Consider the following 18,015-nt stretch of genomic DNA (forward strand, 5'->3'; position numbering starts at 1 on the left):
TGTGCCCGGGAGGCGAGACTTTCAGCAGACCCCACTCCCACACAGGGACATAAAAGACTGGGGGAGGAGCTGGTGGGTGGCATTAAGGCATCTCTTTAAACTTGTTTGTTTATGGAAAGAAATTTCAGGCCAGCTGTTGAAAACCTGTATTTTATGGGTAATTTTTCAATTTATTTCACACTGGTATTAAAAACAATAACCCCAACCTACCATGGAGGCTGTGATTCCACTGGGGTTGGCGAGGAGGAGGTTGTGGTGCTGGCTTAAAGCAGTGCCTTTGTTTGCCTGAGCACCCCAGGGCCAAGGCTGCTAGCCTTCTCCTGGGAAAAAAATAGCCCAAGTGAAGAAGGAAGACAGGGGTTGTTGCGGAGGTTGTGATTTAAGAGAACAAGACAAAGTTCAGTGGGAGAAGCTGGGGTGCCTCTCATGCGTGATAGTTGCTCAGTCGTGTCTGACTCTTTGTGATCCCATGGACTGTGGGCCACCAGGCTCCTCTGTCCCTGGAATTCTCCAGGCAAGAATACTGGAGTTGGTTGCCATTTCCTTCTCCAGGGGATCTTCCCAACCCAGGGATCAAACCCAGGTCTCCTGCACTGCAGGCAGATTCTTTACCATATGAGCCACCAGGGAAGCCCTACTCTCTTTTATAGATGATGAAACTGAGGCATAGATAATGGAAATTATTAGTGAAGATTTACTCTGAAATAGGCATTGCTTTTACCTGCACACCTGGTCAGAAGAATTAGTAAGATACTGTATTGGTTTGGGTTGCTGAGAAGGAGACCTTGAAACACAGACTGGAGTTCAAGAAGTTTACTTGGGAATTGATCTTGGGAAACACGGGGCTGAGAATGAATGAAACAGGACCTAAAGGCAACCCATGGATCATCAAGACAATTACCACTGGGCACAACATGATCTCAACCCTGCTGGAGAGTTCTGGGAGAACAGCGTAGACCATGCCTCAGGCTCCTCCACTTGCTGAAGGAGGGAACTGGGGTATTTGTCCATCATTGGGTATCTCCACTCTGTTATTGACTCTATTAGCAAAGTTTTTGTTTCAAATATTTTTTCAGTTTTATAAATTTCTTTCTGGTTCTTTTTAGTTAACTTCTATTTCTTTGTTGAGATCTTCCATTTTCATTTTTTCAAAAGAATGTATGATTTCTTCTCAAAGCATTTTTTTATGGCTGCTTTAAAATCCTTGTCAGATAATTCCAACATCTGAATCATCAGGTATTAGCATTGGTTAATTGTCTTTTCTCATTCAAATTATGGTTTTCTGGTTTCTGGTATGACAGTTAATTTTCTACATATCCTAGAAATCTGGGCTGTTGTATTACATCCAGGCAGGCCTATTTTAAAACTTTAATTTTAGCAGGCATTTTCTTTCACTGTTTAGGTATACATATAGGTTCTCATCTACTTTGGGGGGCTGTACTTGCAATGGCCATTTGGTTTCCAGAGCCCTTGCATTTCTATTCTGGTCTGCTTTGCTCTTCTGGTTCTACTAGTGCTAGTGTTATTCTACTACAAAAATCAGACAAACTCAGTGCACAAAAATGCACCAAGATCAATAGCCTTCATGAATACAGAAGCAATAATCCTTAATAAAACATTGTCAGGTAGATTTTAGAAATATATAAAAAAAATTATACAGGTTTCCCAGGTGGCTCAGTGCTAAAGAATCTGCCTGTAAATGCAGGAGATGCTAGGAGACACAAGTTGGATCCCTGGGTTGGGAAGATCCCCTGGAGGAGGAAATGGCAACCCACTCCAGTATTCTTGCCTGGAGAATATCATGGACAGAGGAGCCTGGCAGGCCACAGTCCACAGGGGTGCAAAGAGTCAAATGTGACTGAGCAACTGAGTGTGCACATGCACACACACACACACACACACACACACACACACACACACACAAATCATACACCATGGCTAAGCAGAATTTATTCCAGGGTGGAAAGGCTGATTCAACATTCGTGTATACTACTCAATCACAAAAAAGGATGAAACAATGCTATTTTCAGCAACATAAATGGAACTACAATCATACTAAGTGAAGTAAGTCAAATAGAAAAAGACAAATATCATATGGCATCACTTACTGTGAAATCTATTTACAAATCTATTTACAAGTTTACTGTGAAACTTATTTACAAAACAGAAAGAGACTCACAGATATAGAAAACAAACTTTGGTTACCAAAGGGGAAAGGAGGGAGTGTGTGGGATAAATTAGGAGTTTTGGGTTAGCAGATATAAACTACAACATATAAAATAGGTGAATCCCCTGGCAGTCCAGTAGTTAGGACTCTGTTTTCACTACCACGTGCCTGTTCAATCCCTGGTCAGGGAACTATGATCCCAAAAGCATTATGGCACAGCAAAAAAGAAAAAAGTCTTAAAAATAAATAACAGTGTCCTATTTATATCACAGGGAACTATATTCAGTATCTTATGTGTGTGTGCATGTGCGCTAAGTTGCTTCAGTTGTGTCTGACTCTCTGCAACCCTACAGGCTATAGCCTGCCAGGCTCCTCTGTCCATGAGGTTCTCCAGGCAAGAATACAGGAGTGGGTTGCCATGCCCTTCTGCAGGGCATCTTCCTGACCCAGGGATCAAACCCATGTCTCTTAGGTCTGTTGAATTGGCAGATGGGTTCTTTACCACTAACGCCACCTGAAAAGCCCATCTTATAATAAGCTATAATAAAAAAAAGAACAAGATGAAGAATATATATATAAGAAAACCAAATCACTTTGGTGTACCTCAGAAACTAACACAATATTGTAAATCAGCCAAATTTCAATTTTTTAAAAATCAGATGCATTTCTATAGGTTAGGAATGAACAAATGGGGAGCAAAACTAAAAATACAATTGCTTTTTTAGAAAAGAAAAGAAATACTTAGGTGTAAATCTAATAAAATACACACACACACACATACACACATATATATATACACACACATACATATGCTGAAAATGATCCCAAACACTGATTTTTAAAAAAATCAAAGAAGATCTTAAAAAATGGAGAGACACATATTCATGGATTGGAAGACTCAACATAGTTAAGATATAAATTTTCCCCAAATAGATATACATGTTTAATGTAATTCTGATCAAATTCAACAAGATTTTTTGTAGACATAGACAAAATTATTATAAAATTTATATTGAAAGGTGTAGGAACTAGAATAGCTCAAACAACTCTGAGAAAGAATAAAATGGGTAGGATCAGTCTACCCAATTTCAAAATTTCTTATGAAGCTACCATACTCTTGGTATTGGCAGACAAGACAACACAGTTTGTGGAATAAAATAGATAACCTAGAAATACATCCATATAAATATACCCAATTAATTTTTGATAGAAGAGCAAAAGCAGTTCAATGGAGGTAATGCAGTCTTTTCAGCAGCATATCATACTGGAGTAATCGGACATCCATAGGCAAAAAATGAACCCTGACTTAAACCTCACCCTTTATACAAAAATTAATTTAAAATACACTATGGACTTAAATGTAAAACAATATGACATCTAGAAGAAAAATAAGGAAATATTTGAGACCTGGGACCAGCAAATGTTCTTAGGTTTGACACCAAAAGCATGATCCATAAAAGGTAAACCTGGGACTTCCCCAGTGGTAAAGTGCTTAAGAATCAGCCTGCCAATGCAGGGGACACGGGTTTGATTTCTGGTCTGGGAAGATCCCACAGGCCTCAGAGCAGCTTAACCCGTGAGCTGCAACTACTGAAGCCCATGTTCCTAGAGCCTCTGCTCTGCAAGAAGCCACTGCAATGAGGAGCCTGTGCACGGCAATGAAGAACAACCCTGGCTTGCTGCAACTAGAGAAAGCCTGCACACAGCAACGAAGACCCAGTGCAACCAAAAATAATAAATAAATCAACAAACCACTACTGTAAGACTTTTAGAGAAAAAAAGAGAAACTGATCATGTGAACCTCATCAAAAGTAAAACCTTGGCTCTATGAAAGATGCTGGCAAGAGAATGAAAGGACCAGTTGCGGATTAGAAGAAAATGTTAGCAAATAACATATAGTATAAAGAATTCTTAAAATCCAACAATTAAGAAAATCTAATTAAAATGGGCAAATATGTCTGACCTTCACAGACATTTGCCAAAGATAGGCAGAAACTTGTACACAAATGTCCATAGTAGCTTTATACTTATTAACCCCAAACTGGAAATTATTCAAATGTCTTTAGATGGATGAATGCCTAAGCAAAATATATAAAACATCCATATCATGGAATACTGCTCAACAGTAAAAAGCAGCTATCAACACATGCAATAACCTCGACAAATCTCAAGGAAATTATACTAAGTGAAGAAAGCCAGTCTCAAAAAGACACATACCGCATGATTCCATTATATAACATAAGTGTAACAACATAATTATAGAAATGGAGAACAGATTAGTGGTTTGTTAAGGATTAGGGTGGAGGGGAGGGAGTGGGTGCGGCCCCAAAGAACGGCATGAATAAGGGAGTGTTGTGATAGTCCTGTTAGGTATTTGGATGTGGTGATGGTTACAGGAAACTGTACATGAGATAAAATTGCATCCCAGAAATCTCTTCAATCCCTGGCAAACCAGGACAGTTAGTCACTCAAGCAGGAGCCATCCAGCAGCCCTTGCTGCTCTGAGGAGGAGTTTGGGCTGCACCTGAAAGAAGAGCCAGGTCGTCTGGCTGCTTAGAAAGAAGAGCTCATAGGGGCCCGAAGTGATACAGACAGGAGCCACCACATCACTGGGGTGAGCGTGGCCCAATGGGGCAAACTGGCCAGAGATTCACCAAACGTTTGCTTTTCCTCCTTAGCACATGGCATGGCTAGACTATATTTCCCAGCCACCTTTGCAGGTATATGGGGTACATGCCTGAGTTCTGACCAATGAGATACGGAAGGACATGCTCTTTACTTCCCATAGGTGGTCCTCCATGCCCTGCCCCTTCCACAGTGAGCTTTAAGCCATGTAGTGGCTCAGTGGTAAGGAATCCTCCTGTAATGCAGGAGGCATGGGTTATAGTCCATGGGGTTGTGAAAAAGTTGGACACAATTTAGCAACTAAACAGCAACAAAAAAGAGACCACAGCACAAGCTGGAAGGAACTGAGGTCCTGGCTCTCCTGCAAAGAAGGACTTGCCGATCAGGAATACACACTCTGAGCATAACGCAGTGCAGCCATTATATCCAGCTTCACTTACTTGTGACAGCATCCAGTAGTTCCTTAACTGACGGCTCCTGGTGTGTACACCTCCTATTCTGCCATCAGCACCACTGACCCTGATGTCCTCCCTGTGTTGGGAGAGGGTGGCTGGATGGCAGACTGGGATTCCCAGACTCCCTCCCCACTACAGCTACAGAGAACCCAAGACCCTTTGAGCAGCTCTAGGCTGGGTGGGGGCCTGAATTCTGGCTCTTAGAACCCTAGAAATACCAATTCTGAAAGGATCAGAAGAAAACACAAAATCTCATCTGTGCCACTGAATGAATGGGGGAACTAAGGCCAAGAGAGAGAACAGGAGGTACTTGAGGTCCCACAATGAATCAAGGGATGAGTGGGCGCTCACTCATTCATTTTTTCATTCTTTTATTCATTTCACAGATATTTATTTAGCAGTTATGTATCCAGTGCAAGGATAAAATAGAAGATTCCTGCCCTCATGGAACTCACAAACAAGCAAATTTCAAACATGAACAGGCCTGGTGGTGCTTGGTACTACAGGCATTAAAACAGGACCAGGAGATAAAGGGCACAGGCATCCTATTTTGTCTGGAGTAGTCAGACAGGGCCCCTCAGAGGAGGTAACCTAGAGTGGAGACAGGCCCTGAGGATATCAGGAATTTTCCAGGCAGTGTGTAATTCAGTTGTGTCCGACTCTTAGCAACCCCATGGACTATAGCCCACAAGGCTGCTCTATCCATGGGATTGTCCAGGCAAGAATACTGGAGTGGGTTGCCATTTCCTTCTCCAGGGGATCTTCCCAACCCAGGGATTGAACCATTGCAGGTGGATTCTATACCACTGAGCCACCTGGATGGGTAGGGGCTGACTCTCCAGTTTCCTAAAGGTTGATCTTCTAGGGTCACCTTATTTCTCTGCATACCCAAATTCCATGTATAAGCTGAGAGACCCTTGCATCTGAAGAACTCATTCATTCATTCATTCATTCTACAAACATGTTGCATACCTCCTCTGTGTCCAGCATGAGCCAGGTTCCGGCATCTGGATACGACCTCATCTCTGGCCTTAAAGAGTTAACAATTCAGAGGAAGGGACAGACACATTTATAGTTACCACCGCATGTGATCCAAGCTGTGACAGAGAGATTGTGGAAGCCCAGAGGAGGCCCTGGACTGGCCCGAGAATCAGGGAAGTCTTCCTGGATGAAGGGTATATACAGGATGGGTCCTGAATTACTCAGCAGGGAAGGGGGATGGAATGTAGGCCAACATTCCATGAAGAGATCACTCATGAAAGGCTGAGAGGTGTGAGAGACTTGGAGACATCTGTGAAATACTGCAAGGAGTTGAGATCTTTGAGATTAAAGGGGTGAAAGGAGGGGTAGAGGGGAAGGCGTATATCAAAGAGGTGTGAACAAGAGGACTTGGTAGGCTCTGGTGGATGGGGACCACACTGGGACACTTTGAGGCCATCCCACCTCTGCCCTAGATTTTCTGGGCTTCCTGGCCTAGGCACCACTCATCCCGAGGCCTCAGTGGCCCATCTGTAGAATAGAGCCACCGGGAGGGATGGCTCTGACATTCTACCCAGACCCCTACTAGGTTGTTTGTTGGTCTTCATGGAACCCTATTGAAGAAGACCAGCCAGGGCAGAGAGGCCTCACTCTCTGTGTTTCTCTTCCCCTGACATGTCCTCATTGCACCGGGGATCTCACTAAGGATGAAAATAAGGGACTGGAGAAAGAGATGCGGGCATTTACTTTTTTTTTTTTTTTAATCAAATTACCACACAGGTAAAAGGAAGAACAATGGTTCAGCAACAGACAGTCAAGGTAAGTTCCCCTAGTAGTAGCTACAAGGACCCAGACAGAACAGTGACCTGCTGTGTGGTCTTAGATAAGTCACTCAGCCTCTCTGAGCTTCCCTTTCCTCCCCGGTAAAGTGGAGTTAACCAGAACAGAATCTCACTGGGTTGTTTTGAAGACTGTATTCTGTATAAAGTGCTTAGAACAACACCAAGCACATAGGCCTCAAAAGTGACAAGCAGTATTATTAATTACTGTTACAGTTTTCAGTGGGCAGGGTGGCGGGAGGCAGAAAGGTACCCTTTGTTGGGAAGAAGGAGGAATTTGACTCTGAAAGGGTTAAAATTGGGCCAGCTGCTCCCAACCTGTAGATAAGGTTGGAGGAAACACAGTCCAGGCCCCGGGCCCCTTCCCTGGTGAATTTATGAGGTGCTGGTCACGTTGAGGCTTAGGAGAAAGAAGAAAAAGAAAATCGGAGGCAGAGAGTGGGGTGGAAGGAGAGGCTGAGAGCAGGACAGAGGCACCTGGCGTCTGAGCGTCTGTACCTGTGTGTGTGGCATGGGGGACCATACCTGTGTCCGCCACGGGGCAGTGCAGGAACGACGCCAGAGCGCTCACAGCCGGACAGACCGACCTCTCGGCCCCTGGCCTGGCGACCCCCTCTGTCCCCACCGCGCGCCAGCCCCTAGCGGGTTAACGCGCCGCCCCCGAAGCGCCAGCTCCTCCCAGCCCGCCGCGTCCGGGCTCTGCCGACGCCCTCACTCGACCTGGAGGCCGGGCCCTGGGCGGACGGCGGGTCCCTGGCGGCGGGACTGACCCCACGCCCGCGGATGCGCCGGGATCGGCCCCTGCGCCCCGCCGCACCGCCGCCGCAGGGTAGCCGCTGGGTCGTCGGTGCTTCCAGGGCGCCCCGCACGCCCGCCTGGACCAGGCTGCCCAGATGCGGGCGCCACTCTGCCTCTTGCTGTTTGTCGCCCACGCCGTGGACATGCTCCCCTTGAATCGAAGGAAGAAGCAAGGTATGAGGGGCAGCCGTCAGGATGGCCGGGCAGTGCAGCAGGATAGTCGAGGGGTGGCCATGGGGGCATCTGCTTGGTGCCCCGCGCCCCAAGCCGTTAGCTCTTCCGGACTGCTGCCAACCCCACTCTACAGATGAGGAGACTGAGGGCCCAGGATACTGTGGGGCAAGCTGGACCAAGAAGGTTCTCCAGGGAAAGAGCTGGCAGGGCTGGCTCCTTACGCCCACTGCCTCTAATAATAGTATTGCTGGGGGAAAGGAAAGTGACTTTTGCAGAGACAAGAAGCCTCAGGTGACACAGGCTAGGGGTGGAAGGGACTAGAGGACAGAGTTAGTGGCTCAGAAATCATCCCGAGCATCCGTACTGAGCCAGGAGGTGAGGTAAAGAGCCCTGAGCTGGGAGTCCCGATGCCCCGGTCTCAGCCCCAGTATAGACCCTGAATCTCTGCGTGACTTTCCAGAAGGCAGTAGTTTTTGGTAGGTTCCCCCTGGGTGAGGGCCTGAGCTGCGTGGGCTCAGGGAGACGGGTTTGACGACATTTATTCTGGGATGACCTGGAAGACATCTACACCCTCCAAGAGCCTTGGTTTTTCCGTCTTGACCTCCTAGGGCCACTAAGAGGATGAACCAAGGTTCAGATTATAAAGGTACTTGGGGCACAAAGCCAGGGGCCCCTTGCACTCTCACCCTGGGGCTCTTCGCCATGTTCCCTCCCTGCGGGAGTCAGAATGTCCCTGGAGGTGAGTTTGAGGTTGTCCCTGCAGAGCCAGGGTTGGCAGAGCCTGTGGGGCTGAGGAGGGTGAGCGAGTCCCACACCTGAGCCGGCAGCCCTTTGACCTCTGTCCAGTTGGCAGCCTGAGAGTTGAGGGCCAAATGCCAGCCTCTGTGCCCAGGGTTTTCCACGCACGGAGGGAGTCCCCACCACATCCTCGTGACATAGGGATCATCCTATTCTTGGAGCCAGGTGCCAAGGCTCAGACAGGCTAATTAACTTTGCTAAGTTGACCAGCAGGTGAATAAGACCCTGTGTCTTCTTTCTTTCCAGCTCCGGTGTTAGGTTTGAGCAAGGCTACATGGGAAAGAGAACAAGAGTCTACTCTCTGGGGGCTTCTAATCCGTTTTAGTAAAAAACCCTGAATAGACAAAATCACTCCTAGAGTGAAACAGGAGGCGGAAAGTGGTTGTGGGAGAATGGAGGGGTGGGTTTGGGTGGGACAGAGAGACTGAGGCCTGAAGGACTCCAGGTCCAGGCGTGACTAGACAGAGGGGTCCAGGGAACGGAGAGGCGGGTAGGCTTCAGGTGAGCTGGGGGGAGTCTGCGACTTCATGGGGGCAATGCTCTGTGAACGGCCCTTTTATGGTAAAGCTCATAGGCTCTGGAGTCAGCCTACCTTTTTCAAATCTCTGCTTCCTCAGTTACCAGCTGAGTGACCTTGGGGACGTCACTTTGCCTCTTTGAACCTCAGTTTACCTATCTGAGAGTTGATTAGAAGCTCTTTAAGATTTTCTCAGTTCTCAGAAAGACCAAAAAAATAAAAGATTTTAAAAACCTCTCTCCTCAGTAACTCCTCTTTAAAATAGGAATAATGATCTTCATATCCAACTCACAGGGCAGATGTGGGTAAGACTCAGTGAGTTAGTGTGTCTGTTAAGTGAGTAGCCAAATGCAGTAGTCATTCTCCTTTCCTGCCTGTCATGTCATTGGTCACTCACAACAGCCCGGGGTGGGTGGATGGGGGGTTGGGGGATGCTTATTTTCTGCATGAGGATACTGAGATTCAGAGAGAAAGGTTGCCCAGCAGGTTAGTAGCAAAGCAGGCTTGAATCCCAGCCGGTCTGACATGATGCTGAGAAGATGTCTCCTGAACTTTGTTGGTCTTCCTTCCCTTCTCAGAGTCTCAATTTCCCCCTCTGAAGAGGAGCTGGTTTAGAAGAGCTTCTCGGTTCTAAAACACATGCCACACAGACATACAGAATCAAGAAGAAGAAAACTTCCAGTCCCTCTTCCACCCCCACTTGCTCAGTGAGGAGGTCGGGCATGGTGCACCTTACATGGCCACTGTTTGGTGAGGGGGCTACTGGCACCCCTCCCTATGCTTGTTGATCTGTTGCATCTGGAACACATGCACGTCCAGGGCAGCATCTTCAGAGAGAGGCTTTGTGACTCCGTTTACCTGTCAGGTGCAATGGAGATAGCCTTGGATTTCAGTCCCACCCCACCCCCCACTCCTTTTGGGTGAGTGGATTCCCCCAACCTACCTCCTACCCACAGCCTTGGTTTCCCCATTGGCACTAGGGTGGAGGTAGGGCGGTAGCAGAAAGCTTCCTGTAACCTATTCTGCAAGGTGGTCATAGGAGTCTTGGCCAAATAACTTTGAGCTTTGCTGGCTTTAGCAGATTTCTTGATGGTGGGACTTATCAGAGCATTCGTGGTAAAGAGGCGGAGGACAGAGAATAGGACCTTTCCCAAACCACTTACAGATTAGCAACCATTTTTCACAAGACAGCTGCTTGGAAACTTCCACACAAGATCCCCGAGGGTCTTCCCAGCTTTGACATTCTGGTCTAACTTTGGCAGGAGAATGTGTCCTGAAGACCTAGATATTAGCAATGCCTCTTTTCTCCTTTCCTCTCCTTTCTTCTCCCCTCCTTCCCACCCCCACCTTCCTTCTTTAATTCCTTCCTTTCTTCTTTCCTTCCTCTCTCTCTTTCCCTTGCTCATTCAATAAGCATTACAGGGCAGACCCCGAGCCAGGCTCTGTGTTGGGGAATCTGGGAGTGTTGAGGTAAATGGACCTGGGGCCTGCCCTTGAGGAGTAGCTAGTGTGGAGGGATGCCCTTCCCTCCTCCTCTCCCACCTCCCCTCCAGCGTTTGACCTGCTCTTCAAGGCCAAGAGGAACGTTCTTTGGGCCCAGCAGCCGCCCAGGCTGAGCTGTCACCCTCAGGGCCTGGCTCCCACAGACCCGTGCTTCGTCAAGCTCCAACATCACTGTTTTTTGATGAAACCTAATTTTTCTGTTTCCAAGACAAGAAAGACGAAAAGAAAAGGCTTGAGAATGGTTCTCAGATCTCAAGTGACTCTTACAAAACAACATGTTGATTAATTAAGTATAAATGAATCAGAACCAGATGGGGACGTTTCTCTCGAAACATGCTGGGGTGTCCCGGCAATAGGACAGTCTGGCTGGCTGAGGGGTCCTGGTCTGTAACCCTGCCTTGATGTGGAGCTTCATTTAGGCAATGAGGAGAAGACGGGCTATGCCTGACTTTCCTCAGTTTCCACGGCCTGCCAGGGAGGGGCCTTGTGGATGCAAGTGTCCCCCGCATTCACATGGTGCCTTTAGATCCTTCTGGACCTGGGGCAGCAAAGGGCAGAGGGAGGAGCTCTGGAATTCAGGGCCCTCTCTTGCCCTTGATGTGTGATTTGGGGCAGTCCACATACCTTCTCCAATTCACGGTTCCACATCTGTGAAATGGGAATGGTTGTGCCTACCTCTGGCGTTTGGGACGATTCACCACAGTCATAGAGAAAGGTGTCCAAAGGCACACAGTAGGTGCTTCATAAGGACTCAACCACTTCCCCCTCATTTTACAACAGAGTGGATGCTCCCTGGGCTGGGGGGAGGGAGTCTCATGAGGACTGAATCTCACCTCTGCCCTTCTCCCCTCTCTGAGCCTCTAGAAATAGACATTTCTTTACAAATAAAGAAAATTATCTGTACAAGGACTATGGCAGTGCCCACTCCAGAGGCCTGTTAGGTGGACTGAATATAATAAGTCTCCAAACTGAGAACCCCTGTGTGGATGTCCAGACAGGCAGCACTGTTCCCTGCCCAAAGACAGAGAAGCAGGTGCCCAGGGCAGAGGCCGTGATAGAGGAGGACCTGGGTTTCTAGTCTCCAGGTCAGGGCCATGACTGGGCACAGAGCAAGGTGTATCTCACCTCCCTCTCCCCTGGGTAGAGATAAGCCTACAGCTGCCCAGCCAGCAAAGGAGACCCTTAGGGCTAGCACGTGCCAGGAACTCTGCGTGTGGGCTATGAAGTCTGACTGTGGTGTTGCCTGAATTACTCCTATTTCCTAGACAAGGAGGCTCCGAAAGAGGCAGAGACCTGCCCAGGATCTCTCTACAGCTGAGTTGGGAGGTGGACCCAGAGTTTTGGAGGCTCTGAAGTCTGTGCATAGAAAAGGAAGTGAATCCCATCAGAGACTTGCCAAGGGCTACAAGAAGGAGTTCAGTTCAGTCGCTCAGTCATGTCTGACTCTTTGCGACCCCATGGACTCAGCATGCCAGACCTCTCTGTCCATCACCAGCTCTTGGAGTTTACTCAAACTCATGTCCATTGAGTCGGTGATGCCATCCAACCATCTCATCCTTTGTCATCCCCTTCTCCTCCCGCTTTCAATCTTTCCCAGCATCAGGGTCATTTCAAATGAGTCAGTTCTTCGCATCAGGTGGCCAAAGTATTGGAGTTTGGCATCTGAGGCCCTCCATGACTGGATGCTGGCCCTGTCTGCAGTCGGACCTCCACCCCCAATACAAGGAGGAGGGTTGGTAGTAAAACAGGCTCAAATTCCAGTCAGTCTGACATGATTCTGAGAAGATGTCTCCTGAGTTCTGTTGGTCTTCCCTTCTCAGAGGCTTACTTTCCCCATCTGAAGAGGAGCTGGTTTAGGAGATCCTTAAGATGTTTCTCAGTTCTAAAAGACACACACAGAGAGAGAAAATAAAGAAAATGAAGACTTCCAATCCCTCCCCTATCCCCAGTTGCTCAGTGAGGAGGTCGAGCGTGGCTGCATCTACCATGGCCACTGTTTGGTGAGGGGGCTACTGGCGTCCTTTCTCACAGTAGTTGATCTATTGCATCTGGGACACATGCATGTCCAGGGTAGTATCTTCAGAGAGAGGCTTGTGGCAATGAGGAGGCATCTGAGAGGAGCCCCATCCGAGAGCTACGTCTTGGGAATTTGTCAGGTGGAAGCAGCAGTGGCATAAGCGCTGGGGACTCTCGCAGGTGGAGCGGAGGTCTGGCCGGTGGGAAGGGCTGAAGGGGCTGTGTGGCAGAGGGGGTGGAGGTCTGACTGCAGACAGTTCCAGCATCCTGTCATGGAGGGCCTCGGATGCCATTTGCCTGTCACCATCGTCACAAAGAAATGTTTACTGAGCCCCTGCTGGGGATCTGGCCCTGAATGCGGTGTTGACAAGGACAGCAGAGGCGTGCCCCGTTGTCCCTGCTGTCAACGCTCAGTCCCTCAGTCGTGTCTGGCTCTTTGTGACCCCATGGACTGTAGCCAGCCAGGCTCCTCTGTCCATGGGATTTTCCAGTCAAGAATACTGGAGTAGGTTGCAGTTTCCTGCTCCAGTCCCTGCTGTCAAAGAGCTCAGCATTTCCTAGAGGTGTCAGGAATGAATCCAACCTGAAAAAAAATGGCACAGACAGGATCCTGCTGCTTCTCAGTATAGCCCAGAGAGGCTGGTCGGTGGTGGCCCTCGTCTCAGCTGAGGAATCTGAGACTCAGAGGTGGGACGTTGCTCAGCTGAGGTGTCACAGGATAAGGGGACCCTCTTCACTTTGTTCGCCTGCCTCCTCTCATCCATCTATTAGTCCGCTGTCTCTTCATCCATCTTTCCATCCTTCCATTTAGTGAAAAAGCTGAAGCTCACGCTGATTCAGAGCTTTTCAAACTGAGGTTTGCAACCATTCAGCAGATCTGGGAAATAAATTTAGTAAATGCAGCTAGCATTTAGAATGCTGAAATGGAGTAGAATGGAATAAAACAGAACAGTATAGAGTAGAATAAAATAGAGTGAAGTCAGCAAACTTTTTTTGCAAAGGACCAGATAGGTAATATATTAGGCTTTGTAGGACATACTCTTCCTGTTTTTTTTTTAAACAAACCTTTAAAAATATGAAACCGTTCTTAGCTCACAGGCCATACGTAAAGAAACCATAGCCCAAAATTAGCCCATGGGCCATAGTTTGACAACCCCCTTCGTGGAAAATATCAGAATGCATTACAGATGTTAAGTAATCATTTTGAGAAATGGGTTTTTGCTTACATATATATGTGAATGTGTGGGTGCATGTGTGTACCCATATGTAGATGTGTGTGCACATGGATATGGGTGTGTGTGAGTGTGTACTCTGTGTACTGCACGTGTACTGACATAAAAATGTAATTTTTACTATTGTCCAAAAAGTGTGGAGGCCACTGTATCAGCTGAGCCCAGTGCAGTCCTCCAGACAATTCTGAGAGGAGGGTTCCAGGGAATCCTGGGATTGCAGATAGGGAGTTGAAGGCCCCATGGGTCACACAGCCGTAGGCATGTGAACCCCAAAAGTCTGGCTCTGGAGCTCCAAACAGGAGGCTAAATTGCCTTTAAAATAGCAATCACCCTCGACACATTTGTCCTCACGCTTGTTTCTGATGGCCCTGAATCTGATGGCCATGTCCTTCCCAAGATGTTTTCTTTTCTCAAAGTGGACTATAGCCCCAGGAAATGGAATGATCCATCGGGGTCTAAATGTTCTTCTGCATCAGACATCCCCAAGCAGCTGGCGAGTGGCGGACATTGTATGTTCCTTTCACATGGACCCTCCCCCAGCCCCGCCGGGTGGATATGGTTACCCTTCTTCCTTTATAGAAGAAGCAGTCTGGCTCAGAGAGGGAAACCGACTCATCCAAGGTCACATAGCCAATGTTCCTGATTCCATAACCATGAGAGCAGATCCCGCCTACTATAGAGTGCTCCAGAAAGTCCATCTAATGCTGCCGGTAGCCACCTGCTCATTCATATAGCTCTTCACAGTTTGTAGAACAGTTCAACTTCCATTTTCTCTCTGGAGTTCTGGAGAAAGGTTATCGAATGATGGAATGCTAGGGCTGAAAAGGCCAGTTGAGACCTTGGAGACTCATGTTTGTGTAAAAAAAAAAAGATGGAGCTTCAACCGAGGAAGTGCCTCACCCAAAATCACACAGCCGGGGTGGAGGTGAGGATGCAGGAAAGGGGGCAGGGGCAGCGAGGGTGGCCTTGGATAGGCAGAAGAAGGCAGCTTGCTCCACAGCCTGCAGTCTGGTTTGGAGCTTCTCAGAGCCTCAGTTTCTCGTGTCACTTGGGAATGCTCCATCTGCTTTGTCTTTCTCCCAGGCCCAGAAGAAATGTTAGATGAGAGGGTGCAACCGAGAGGGCTTGCACAGCTCTGCAGAGGTTTCTTAGTAACCAGAGGCCAAGAGCCTCGTAAGGGCCTCCAGGGTTACCTGAGTGCCATATAGGGTCTGTGGCCCGGCTGTGTGGTTCCATGAGAGGCACCTGGTGGAGGCTTGGGACCCACGCAGAACTGCCATGTCCTTGAAGCCAGTCCTTCTGTCAGAGCCCAGACTGTGGACACTGTTAGGACATAGAACAGCCCCAGGTTCTGTGGACACCCAGGGACACACACGTCATATGTGTGTCAAAGGGTTCTCATGGGGACACACACCTCAACAGGCCAGAAGGAACGGGTTAAGTGTGTGTGCTCAGTCGTTTCAATCATGTCTGACTCTTTGGGACCCCATGGACTGTAGCCCACCAGGCTCCTCTGTCCGTGGGATTCTCCAGACAAGAATACTGGATTAGGTTGCCATGCCCTCCTCCAGGGGATCTTCCTAACCCAGGGATGGAACCCGCATCTCTTATGTCTCCTGCATTATAGGTCGATTCTTTACTGCTGGGCCACCAGGGATGTCCCCTCATGTGTATGTCCACACACATGTATGTTCCTAAAAACATTTATTTGTTTCTTTAAAGGCACTTGATTTTCACCACATCAAAGCTTTTAGAAAGTCTCTTTTTTATTTTGTTTTATGGTTATTTCCTCTATGCCAGATGTTACCTGTATTGTTTTATTTACCTATGTCAGGCACTATGCGTATAAACTGACTAAATTCTCCTAATAAACCTGTGATGTGGGTACTATTATTGTCCCCATTTTACGTATGAGAAAACTGAGGCACAGAGGGGTTGAGTGACTTTCCCTAGGTCACACAGCCAAATTCAAATCCTTCCTAGTCCCAGAGCCCAGACTCCAATTACCGAGCTCAGTTGCCTCCCAGCCTTATTTAGTCCTTGCAGCAACCTGGAAAGGGATGTTATTGTCCACATTTCACAGACGAGGAGACTGAATTAAGAGAGAAAGGAGCATTAGTTAAAGAATGTGAAACTGCCATTTTTATAGGCTGAAAAAAGCCAAATATTAGTGATTTCATATGTTCCAGTCTACTAGCTTGGCAAGTAAGTTTGGCAAAGCCAGGATTTAAACCCAGGTGGTTGATTGCAAAGGTTGGGTCCATAGCCACCCAGCCTGGCCTTCTCCCAGTACACCCAGATAACAGCCCACAAGGTGGTTGGATCCTGTTGTTCTACAGAGGCCTTCCAAGCATAAAGAGGGCTATCAACTTGCCAGGGTCACTCAGCAGGATGGGGAGAGGTTGGAATGTGCCCCCCACTCCAGGTCTCCATGGCCGGAGCCCCTTTGTCTCCCCTCCGTGCAGCCGTCAGCACCACCCAGGACACACACACTCTCGGCCCCACCCTGGGGGTTCCTCCAGGGTTCCACAGTGCTCGGTCTGGTTCCCATTGCACGGGTGAAGCTCACTCATGTTGGGCCCTGCTGCCTCAGGCCAGGCCACCCCCGCCTGCCCTGGGATGATTTCTTACAATGTTGTGTGATTCACGGGGCCCCTGTTCTGTGGCCCTTGGTGGGGGCTTCTCTGGGTCGTTGTGGATTGGGGGGGGTTCTGTTTCACTAGCTCAGAAGAAAGGCATGCCCAAGCCTGGGGGACCCAGACCGCATAGGGAAACCACTCCCTTTCTCCAGAAGCCTCCACTTTCCCTGCAGACCGACTGCGGTGCCCACATCCGCAGGGTGGGGACACCCAGAAAGGAATGTCACAACTGCTCTTCTGCAGCCTGCTCTGCTGTTGGCAGGCAGGCACGGCTGTCTCCAGCACGTCCCAGATGAGCGGTGGGAGGTCGACTGACTGGCACGAAGGCCACGGGCTCTGCTGCTCACCAGCTGAGTGATGTTGAGCAGGTCACCTCTCCCCTCTGGGCCGCTGGTGGCTCATTTGCAAGATGGGGCACAAAAGTCACCCACAGCACATACAGCGTGCTCAGCTGGTGACCGTGAAGAGTGTCCAGTGCCGGGCAGGGAGTGCGGGATTTGGGCTCTGACAGGCCTGGGCTCAGCTCCCAGTTCAGCTACTGCCATGTTCGTGTGAAGATGTTTCACTGCTGAATCCCAGTGTTGTCCCTCAGTAACATGGTGATGATAGTAGCATCTACATCACAGCATTGTCTTGGAGATCACAATTGTGCATGTAACCCACCTGGGAGACAGTAGGTGCTAATAAATGGTGATACCAGTCATGCATCATAGAAAAGTTGGCTCACTCTAGTGTCCAGGACATTCCACCCTAACGTCAGACATGCCCCTGCCTGGGTTTGAAAGTCCTTGGCAGACCTAACTCTTCAAAAGAAAGTTATGTGGGGAAGCCCAGATTCAGAGGATAGGGAGGTCCTAAGTGACCTACAGCACAGTGATTCACCTTCTCTGAGCCTCTGTTCACTCCTCTATGAAAGGGGACCTCAGAGAATAGCAGTGAAGATAGAAGTGTGTGGGTGTTGCTCGCACATTATAAACATATAAATGATGTGATGAGGCCATGATGAGGCCTGACATCCTGCCCTCTGCCCACAGCAGCTGGAAAAACGCAGTCAGATGCTGCCTTTCAGACATACTTTTCCTTCCTCCTCCCCTCTTGCCTGCTTCTGGCAGACATGTGAGTCCAGCAGACTTAATTCATAGCACATTATCAGCTTCAGTTGAGCTGATAATGTTCTTATTTTGTATTATCTTATTTTTTCCTTATTTTTTAAATGCTTGTGCTTAGTCGCTCAAGTCGTGTCTGACTCTTCGTGCTTCCGTGAACATTAGCCC

The 18,015-nt window shown here is 48.2% G+C and overlaps 1 protein-coding gene across 1 annotated transcript in view; it reads left to right on the forward strand.

Annotated features, from left to right (window-relative positions):
* The first annotated feature begins 7,957 nt into the window (after positions 1 to 7,957).
* The window catches only part of RSPO4 (R-spondin 4), a 32,381-nt gene continuing 22,323 nt past the window's right edge, over positions 7,958 to 18,015 (forward strand). The window contains exon 1 of the mRNA XM_061125680.1: positions 7,958 to 8,036. Coding sequence (XP_060981663.1) covers positions 7,958 to 8,036 — 79 coding nt within the window. The remainder of the gene's footprint in view (positions 8,037 to 18,015) is intronic.

The sequence above is a fragment of the Dama dama genome, chromosome 23, assembly GCF_033118175.1.
Source record: "Dama dama isolate Ldn47 chromosome 23, ASM3311817v1, whole genome shotgun sequence".
In the NCBI taxonomy this organism is placed as follows: Eukaryota; Metazoa; Chordata; class Mammalia; order Artiodactyla; family Cervidae; genus Dama; species Dama dama.